The 10,278-nt window shown below is 45.3% G+C and overlaps 1 protein-coding gene across 1 annotated transcript; it reads left to right on the top strand.

The window, feature by feature from the left end:
• Window positions 1–4,253: 4,253 nt before the first annotated feature.
• DMRT3 (doublesex and mab-3 related transcription factor 3) lies at window positions 4,254–5,218 on the top strand (the record flags this gene model as incomplete). Its single annotated transcript, XM_042827528.1, has 1 exon — window positions 4,254–5,218. A coding segment is annotated over one exon (965 nt), but the record flags the coding sequence as incomplete, so codon positions are not given.
• Between the last annotated feature and the right edge of the window lie 5,060 nt (window positions 5,219–10,278).

Raw genomic sequence — 10,278 nt, 5'->3', positions numbered from 1 at the left:
CCAGGGCTCTTTTGTCGCCCAGCGCCGTTAAGCAGATGGCTGTGCGCTGTTCCGAGCACTGAGAGGTTTTTCTCACTACTTGCGCTAAAATTGCGGTCTGAATGGAGGATGCAGTTATTTGCTCCCCCGGTTTCAGACACCGATCTCCAGGAAGGTCCCCGGTGCGCGATGGGATCGGACCCGTTTGCTTTAAGCAGAGTTTTCCTGCCGGAACGGGTCGTGTGCGGTGGGACCACCGCAAAGTTCTGCTCTAAGCCAGTGAATAACCCACAGACGGCTCCTGTCGCATCGGCAGCATCGAGACGCTCCTTCTCTGGACGCTGTGCTCACGTATCTCTGTCTCACAGGGTGTGTTAAGGCAGCAGTAAGTCACCAAGGCCAGCAGTTAATAGAACTGTGCTGAGTCTCCTGCTGGTTTCAGAGCAGCCTCTTCGGTCAGAGCAGCACTTTGGGGGCAGCAGCTTCCAGGAAGCACCCGAGGTGGGAGACGGAAGAAGGTCTGTGCTGACAGGCTTTTTTTTTTTTTTTTTTTTTTTTTTTTTTTTTTTTTTTGTAGAAACAGAACCAAAAAACGACACCTGCCCAAACGGCTACAAAAATCTGACCCGCAAATGTTTAGCCACTAAAAAAGATCCAACAACAAAACGACCCCGAATGAGAAGTCCACATCTTGTATTTTTTTAGGACAGCTTTCTTGCTTTCTGATATTTCTGGTATGAGTCCGTGCTGACAACAGAGGCAGGGAAAATAGCAGGTGTGTTCGTGGTCAGGGAAAATCCGTGCTGCAGAGAGAGATAGGGCTGTCATGGCGAGCAGAGAGCAGAGCCATTGCACAGCGGCTCAGCAGTGGGAATATCAAGGGAGCAAACGTGGGACCTAAAGCAGGAGAGCAGGCTTTCCTGAGATGCATTAATCTGCATACAGCAGCTTCCCCCTCTCTCCGCGGTACTTTGCTTTGCGTTGTTTGCTTTACGAAGTTTGCCTCATCATCCTCAATGTGTAAATATGCAGGGAAAAATTGGGGTATGCATTGCTGCAGATTCCCAGCAGCTCAGTTGATTAACTCACATCTATTAGCCTACAGTGAACGCAGGCACTGTTCTCCCTTTGCAACGCTCCGTGTGTTCCAGCGGCAGGTCGGGCTGTGTGTCTGCACGACTGACGTTTGCTGAATGTTTTTCCCATCGTTGACATTAATGGGAAGACGATTTCCTCTGAGGCGGCAAAGTGAATGCGTGGAGAGAGGCAATTGGAAATAGAAGCTGCTTTAAAAACAAAACAAACAAACAAAATCACCACCACCAGCAACAAAATGGAACATAAAAACTGGCGGCGCCCTCTGAAAGCCCCAGCATCGTCTCGCCGCGCGGAGAGAACTCCTTTGGTTGAGCGCAGTTTGGCTCTATTTCTAAACACAAAGTAAATATTTTTAACCTGAGAATATAGATATTCAGGTTTAATACGTGCTAGCGACATTTCCATAGTTCTGTGCCCACGTAAAGGCGTCTCTCATGTATCTCCCCACACCTCTGCTTATTTAACGATCACTGTTTTCTGCCCTTTTTAAAAGAAAAGCCCCATCCCGGCGGCTCCGGCCGTCCCCTCCGCGGGCAGCTCGCAGCCCCCCGATCTCTGATGGCTCTGATGGCATTTCGTTTAAATGGCCCAAATCTCTTTTCCCGGGCGTGACTCTCAGCGAGCAGCGATGCGGTGCGGTGCTGTACGACGGGCCGTCCCGCAGCGATGCTGGGGGCGAGGATTTTTGCACGGGCTGTGCGGAGGGCACCGGCTGCGGGAGGAGGGGTGGTTTTTTAGAATGCCAGTCCTCATCAGGATACCTTTAAACACAGTGAAAACGAAGGTGAGCCAGAAAGATCTTGAAAATAATCATTAACTCGATGATCAGGCGCGTTTCCCATTAGGGAGAGCAAATCTTACACCATTTTATTGTTATCGTTTTATTCTTATTATTTATATATTTTTTAGCTCCCCTTGACACTTGTTATCAGTCGATCATTTGCAAAGCACGGTAGCTCTGACCTAAGTACGTGCATGTGGTCCGCAGGTACCTCAGCACAATCTATCTATGTGGAAATTAGGACGCTTAAATGCCGCTCCGTCTCTGGCACGACAGGGACAGAGGCAATTAGTCGTCTGCGAATGTGTAAATTGCCCTTTCATTCAGACGTGAATTATTCTTAACATCCCTTCTCTGGTAATAAATGTGTGGCTATGAAGGTGTGGGGGGATTAAGAAGGAAAGGTAGCATGATCCTCCTGTTTTGTTTTGTTTTATTTTCTTTTATTTTTCATGTAAAAGCTACAGCAAGTTCTTAGCATTCTCTCGAAAGGATAATGTTACCGGTTTGTTTGCTTTCTGCATTCCCCTCGGATGCTAAGGCAAGACTAAAGCAGAGTGCATAAAGAAGTTCATATGCACGTTGCCTCACACAGTATACCTGTTTCTCTATTAGCACTGGACGGAGAGCATAACCAGCTGAAAAACGGGTACCCAGCACAAGTCGTGCACCTCAGAGAGAAGGGCGGATCCTCAGAAGGGCACCTCAGCTCTGCTCCCACTCTCATCCTCTGCTGCCCGAGCCAGCAGCACCTGCGGCTCTATAGGATGCCTATCGCTCCTGCCTCGAGCAGAGAACAGCCCTTTGCCTTGCTGACTGCCTGCTCTGCTCTGCCAGGAGGTGATAGTTTACAGCAAAGGAATGTAGCTCCCGTTCTGGAGAGCATGGTGACTTCCTGCTCAGCTTACTCAGACCTTGACTCGTTTCTCAGAGTGAGAAAGTGGGTAAATTGCACCAGAAATGTACTGTCCATTCCCAGAGTGAGACAGTGAGGCAGACCTGCAGGAGGCGAGCAGCAAGGATCTCCCATTTACATGCCTTTAGTTCCCTCTCAGTCTGGTAGGGGTGACTGTGAGCACATTTTGGAAGCCTTTGCTTTTTTTGTGGCGTATCTAGTTGCACTGATCACTGTGAGCTTGGGAAACCAGGCAAGTACTTCCACTGGTTTCTGCAGACTGTCTTTCACGTTTGTGCATTCAAAAGCACTGCTGTGTGAACACAGCCTCTGTCTGCATCAGCTTGCATAGTGTCCCCCTCCCCAGGTGACAAACAGTTTGTCAGAAGTCAACACTGCACTGCATGAGGGAGGTCAGCAGAACAGCGTCCTCGGACAAGTGACTGCGAATAATCTCAAGCAGATACATTGCCCCCTTTGCACATACACTGGGAAAGCAATTAATCTTTTTATCTTCTTTCTGACTAGCAGTTTTATTCCAAAGGTTTCCATTCTCTGGCCAGGCTTTACTCATGTGATCAGAGAATGGGGCATTCCCTTTTTGTGTGTCCCTCCTGCAACAGCAAGGTCCAAGGGCTTGTGCTCAGCCATGTGCTCAGCTCTTGCTCTTCTTAGCTTCACACATGAAAGGCAAGGTAGGAACCTGAAACAACTGCGGAGAGAGGTTGCTGAGCACCCAGTCTTAGAAATATTTAAAGCCCAGCTGAGCAGGGGCTAAAACAATTTGCTCCAAATTTTAGGTTGGTCCTGCTCTGAGCAGGAAGTTGGACCAGATGCCTTCAAGTGGTCCTTTCAGATTTTTTTTTTCTTTCTAAATTTTGTGTTCTAATCAATGAAGGCATCAGCTGTGATCAGGTTCAGAAGAGAAACCTGTGGTTCTTGCTGGGAAAGGAACTGATTTCTGCAGGACCAGAACTGGAATATATTGATTTATATGAAAAGCTCTTAAACCCTGAGCCAGCAGATGTGTTGCAGTGATTCTACCAATGCTGTTGCGCTTGCAGAGGAAATTTTGGTCTTCCAAGATCTCTCTGAATATCTTCATCTCACAACTGAGGAATCACAGAGAGAAAGTGCTCAAGTTCCTCTGAGAGAACTTGTACTTGTGTGGCTCATTGCTGTCTTGTAACTAGTGAAGAAGGATAAAAGGATTGGTGTTGCACATTTGATACAGGAGAAAAAATCATACTGCTTCTTTTCTTATACGTGGAAGGGTGAGATAGATAACTGTAAAGAAGCATAAAATGCCTATATCATGTCACATTACTCTTTTGTAGTTTTGTTCTCATGTGATGTTGCAAAGAGAATTTAATTTTAGCAGAAAAATGCTTTTTTTTTCCCTAGGAGCCTGCTCTGTTCCCTATAAGAAGAGTCTATCCTCAGGTGTCCATAAAGCCATTTGGACTCAGCTTTTGTTGACTTCTCTGCCTTCCTTTGCAGACATCAGCGAGGAGCGGTTGGGTGATGCCAGTGGAACAGACAATGCCGAGACCTACAGTGACAAAGACACAGACCAAAGGAGCTCCCCAGACATGACTAAAGCCAAAACCTGCTTCACTCCTGAAAGCCCAGAAATTGTATCAGTGGATGAGGTTGGTTATGCAGTGCAGAAGAATGGTGGGAGCACAGAGAGCCGTCCAGAGAGCCCCAAGTACCATGCAGAGCAGAACCACCTCCTGATAGAAGGTCCTTCTGGGACAGTTTCTTTACCTTTTAGCTTGAAGGCCAACAGACCTCCACTGGAAGTGCTGAAAAAGATCTTCCCTAACCAGAAGCCGACCGTGCTGGAGTTGATCCTGAAGGGATGTGGTGGTGACCTGGTGAGCGCTGTTGAGGTTCTGCTGTCCAGTCGGTCTTCAGTGGCCAGCGGGGAGAGAACTTCTGCCGAGTCAGATGGTCTAGTTCTGCCTTCCAGCGGGCACATTTTTGAACACACTCTGAGTTCCTATCCTATTTCCTCTTCCAAATGGTCTGTGGGCTCGGCCTTCAGGGTCCCCGACACGCTGAGGTTCTCTGCCGATTCCAGCAATGTTGTGCCCAATCCTCTGGCCGTACCTTTGCAGCACCCATTCCCTCAGCCACCTCGCTACCCGCTGATGCTGAGGAACACTTTGGCAAGAAACCAGTCCAGTCCTTTCCTGCCTAATGACGTCACCCTGTGGAACACCATGACGCTGCAGCAGCAGTACCAGCTGCGGTCCCAGTACGTCAGTCCTTTCTCTAGCAACTCGGCCAGCGTCTTCCGAAGCTCTCCTGTCCTTCCTTCTCGCTCATCGGAAGATCCTAGGATCTCAATCCCTGATGATGGATGTCCTATTGTGTCTAAGCAACCTCTTTACACAGAAGATGAGTATGATGAAAGGTCTGATTCTTCAGACTCGAGAATACTCAACACATCTTCATAGAATGACTTTTGGCATACGATAAGTAAGTGATATTTGCAGTGCAGCTGAACTACTGGGCCTGAAGAGGAGAGACATATACTCTACGAAACCCTTGCAATTGTATTAAAAGATGACTTTGCTTGGTATTGTACTATAGCAATAAAGACATAACTTATTGAATTTCTTGCACTTCATTGGATAATGCCAAATAGCAATACTCTGGCTTTAACTCTGAGTGTGTACTACAAAGGAAGACTTTACAGCCATCGGTTACGGGACTCTGGAAGATTCGTAGCAGAAACAGAAGCTCAAGGTCTACTTTGTTCCTTAACTCAGACAACTGGGGATATTAAACTAGAATACTTGAATGCTGTTTTATAAGAGAGAACTCCTCAGGACATAAGAAATCAAACATAAGTAGTTCAATTGCAGATGGACTAAAACAAGGACCAGTCATCATCTTTGCATTGAAAGAAAAGGCAGAAGAATTATGCACATGGAACTAGCATGAACTGCTTCTGTACTGTTTGAGCTTGGACACTTTTTAGAGAAATAATCTTACGAGTTATTCTTTTCCCATGGCTAGGTCGAAACGTGTAATGTCAGTGTAAAACCAATTACAGCTGTGAATTGCATGAAGTGTGTTGTGAAATGAACGCAAGATTAAACATTGTCAGGTTAATGTAGCATGCTAAGGACTCTAGAAAAATAAACTAAGATGATGATCTTGGTTTATGTCATTTATATTGGGCAAATAGCATTTCTGAGGATAGAGAGTTGATTAATTGCCAGCTGGGGTAACAATGTCTAGCTCCAGCAATAGCAGTCAAAGGAAATCTATTTTTCCCAGTCCAGGTTCTGCCCTCATGCCTCATAGCTTAAAACTGAGACTCAGCAAATGTTATCATGAGGGAAGCTTAGGTCCTTGGATATGTGCTACAAACACTTCTAAGTTCAGGAGAGTAAAGCTACAGTTGCAGTAATCAGAAAAACAAACAAACAAACAACAACAAAAAAAACCAACGAAAACAAAACAAAACAAAATTGGCTCTCCTGACCCTTCAGAAGCATCTTTTTCCCTGTGCTATAGAAACAGAAATAGGAGATAGGATGTAATAGCAGCCCTTTCTTTAAAAAAATGTTGAGTTAAATGGCAACTTTCCTGCATCTGGAAAAGTAATGACTTGAACAATTTATTGCATGTTTGCATGCATGAATTCCCCTTTTATCTTACTTACACTACAGTGTCAGAATAACACCACGAATTGCTTCTGGTAATGAATGCCACAACATTCATCATCCACCTAGATGTTTGTTAAGGTTTTTGTGCCATTTTTTGAACCATTTGCAAGTGACCACGTCTGCTTGGCAGCTGGATTTTCAATAGCACATCTCTCAATGTAGATGAAATGGATGGCAGGCTTGCCAGGTGTACAGACCAGCCCTCCTCCTCAAACCCAGCGAAGGTTCCCCTAGAGGGGGGAGATCTGAAGCAAGTGGGCTGTAAAACTGTAGAATTTGTCAGGCGTTGTCTAGTGCCATTGCTAATGTGAATGCCTGTGTTCTCATTCGGCGTTTCGTACTTTGTAAAGTTTGTGTACCCAATGAATCCCACAGTTTATATTGATATTGAACAAGCACAAGCAGAAGGAGAATAAAATAAATAATGATTTTATTTTTCTTGGGGGACAAATGATCAGAAAGACACTTTTTATTGCATATTTTTGCAATCTCTTCAGTAAAGCAATCTGTAGTTTTATGCTAGAGAGCAGAGAAGGGAAGGTGGAGAGTGGAGGAAAGAAAATTAATGGTGTTCCTTATGCAAATGTAAGAACATCTGGAATTTTCATCAATGTAGAACTGCAGTTTTGTACTGACAGATTTGCCCATACTCAATGGCACTTGTAAACAAATTCATCTTCAAGACACTCCAGACAGAAAAGTAATAGATACTTGTAAAACAAGCTTGATCTTGCAAAGAGAAAGAGATGAGGTAGTGAAATTCTGTGCTCTGACATCATAGAGAAGTTAGGTTAGGAGAAGGCTAGATGTGAACAAACAGATCCATGAGCTCAGGTCTTGAGCTTGTGCACCAGGCAGATTTCCCTTCAGCAGAGACTTTTCTGTACGTGTCCTTGCAGGTTGAATGAATTCTGTTGGTTTTTTTTGGTTTGTTTCTTTTTTGTTTGTTTTTGTTTTGCTTTTTGTTTTGTTTTGTTTTTTGTTTTGCTTGGTTTTGTTTTGTTTTGTTTTGTTTTGTTTCCTAACAGAGGATGAATAACCTCCAGCAGGAAGACCAAACAGTGGCAGCCGACAGCTCATAGTGATCTTACACACTGTGGTCTCTGGCTTTTCAGTGAGCAGAAATTTGACATCTTGGAATTGGGACATATCTTTCAGAGAAAGATGACCTTTGGCTAAACTGGGGTAAACTGTTCTTACTACAAACACACTAGGTGAAAAATGCAGGGTTAGCAATATAATTGCTTTCTATCTTGATTTCTATTATCTATGATTTCTATCTCTTCTGGTAAATTTTTCTGTGAAAGCACAGAAATTAAAACAGTTGTTCTTTCAGGAATCATAAAATATTTTTTTGCTAAATTCAGAATAACTTTTTTTTTTTTTTTTAATAAAGTAAACCTAAACATGTTCAACAAACAAACAAACAAAGAAACAAAAACACATCTTGTTTGTCTGCAGTACAACTTCTGCAGTATTTTGGATATCTAAAAGTTCCATTAAACAAACCAACAGACAAACAAACTAACCAACCAACCAAACTGACTCAAATAAACCAATTGGATTGACCAGCAGTGGTGCCACTGAAAATGTATTTTGTTCTTGCAGATATGTTTCCAGATTGTCACTAAATGTGGATGTCATTTCTAGCTTCCACTCATCATGCAGCAAGGATCTGGGGCCCTTGGCATTTTGGCAGGACCCCATGGCACTGGAGTTCTGCTCCTTATGTCTTTACTTGTGGGAAATGCCCACTTCCTCCTGCCCTTACAGTGTGGACAAATGGGAGATGAGGGAACCCCTGCTCTCCTATGCTCTATCCCATTCCATAACATACCGTTCCATCCCATCCCATCCCATCCCATCCCATCCCATCCCATCCCATCCCATCCCATCCCATCCCATCCCATCCCATCCCACTCCTGGCACCTGTCCCACATGCACTACCCTCTCACACCTTTTCCTTTGCCTCAGTAGTCCTTCCCGAGGACACCTTTTCTGTCTCAGGCCATGCACTTCCCAGCCCTGGTCCCTGCAGTACCACATCCCAGCCCTGGGTTTTCTGGCTTCATCTCGTGGTTCAAAGAGGGAGAAGATGCATGGCTGAAGAAGTAGGGTTGAAACTGGAGGTACTGGTTGCGTGTTCAGAAACCATAGAGAATGAGTTTAAGCATCGAGAAGATTAGCTGGAATCTGGTGAGGTCTCTGCTGAAGTCCTGCAACTAGAGGCCCTATTTCACTTTTATTTGTTATTTTCTAGGGGGCGATACCGCGTCCACGAGTCACTTGTAGCAAGAGGACTTACCCTCATTTCAAGGCGCCGTTCCTGCGCCGGGTGCGCGGCGCGGCTGAGCCCAGGTACCTCTCTGTAGCGCTCCTCCCATCAGGACGGCGATTTCACGGCTCACCACCCACCCGCCTGTGCACGCAACACAGACGGGAACGCCGCAGGAAGCCCCTCTGCCTGCTGCTCTGCGCTCAGCCGCGCCGCGGGGCGGCTAGAAGCGGAACACAGCGCTGTGCTCCGCGGGGCCGCGCTGCCCCACGTCCCGCCCTGCGGCTCCGCGGTTGGCTGTGCGCTCCCCGAGGCCCCGACGTGCCCTCCTTGGGGCCCCAGGGCCACCTCCACGACGTCTGTCGGACGCCCGGTGAACAGGTTCGCCTCGCGTTCGTGCTGACACGTTTGAAAAACGATTTTGATTCTCCCAGAATACTGTTTCTGTGATTGATTCTTCATGTGGACGTGAGTGGGGGAATAAGATTGATGCTAAATTTATATGTTAATTTTAATATTGAAGCCATCCTGTATTTGAAGAATAAGATCAATTCTTCAATTTCATTTCTTACTCGATATCACATACTGTCATTACTGGAAAATAAAATTATTTCTGAATGCACACTATCCAAACTTCAATTCTAGCAGACCTATAACTCTGGAGCATCATTCTTCTGCTTTGCTTATAACCAACTAACTTAATGCAGTATCTTAACGTGCCTGCACTCATCTGCCACGGGCAGATAACAAGCCTCCTGCCCCAAACATATTTTGATAATGCAGTGTCTCAGCAGCTTTGTGCCTGACTCAGCAGCTCCAGGCAGGCTGCTGTTGTATATTGGAAATCTCATCTGAGAGCTGCATCCCTTGTAGAGACTAATTCCATTGACCTCCACAGTAGCATAGTACCAGAGTGCTGTAACCAGAGCTATGTGACAAACGTGGACATGCAGTGTGAATCCTGACATCACATGGCTGTTCAAGCTTTTCTGCTTTGCCAGGCAGTAGACCTTGTAGATGGTGAGTTTAAAGCACCATATGCTTAGAAAGATTGGGACCTACAGAGGGACATGTACTTCTAGGAGCTGCGCTGCTGGAGTCCAGGCTCTCTTAAAGTTGCTACAGAAGGAAAATACGTACAGAGCCTTTGGGAATGTAGCTTGTTATCTCTGTCTTGGTGGACATGGAAGTTGACACTTGGGCAGCAGGAACTCTCACAAGGGCACGATCTCACAGCTCAGTATGAGCTTCAGATGCCTCTTTTTCCATGCCCATGAGTTAAAGATAACTGCTACAAGGAATACACGGTTATTAGCTGCAAAATTTTCAGTGCTCTGTAAGAACTTAATACTCTGTAAAACTCACAAACAACACAGTTGTCAGGATATGTAGTGTAACATGTATTTATTTATTTATTTTCTCTGCCAAAGAAAATTGGGAATGTCATCAGCTTTTCCATAGCGTAAAACTGAATATAAACAAGGAAAAAAGCTTAAGCTTCTTTTTCACTTTCTTTTCCCTTTCCTTTTCCTTTTCCTTTTCCTTTTCCTTTTCCTTTTCCTTT

The sequence above is a fragment of the Centrocercus urophasianus genome, unplaced genomic scaffold, assembly GCF_019232065.1.
Source record: "Centrocercus urophasianus isolate 14NV4802_14NV808 unplaced genomic scaffold, USGS_Curo_1.0 seq_288, whole genome shotgun sequence".
NCBI lineage: Eukaryota > Metazoa > Chordata > Aves > Galliformes > Phasianidae > Centrocercus > Centrocercus urophasianus.
Note: the sequence above shows the minus strand (reverse complement) of the source record. Positions and strands in the feature narration are given on the sequence as shown.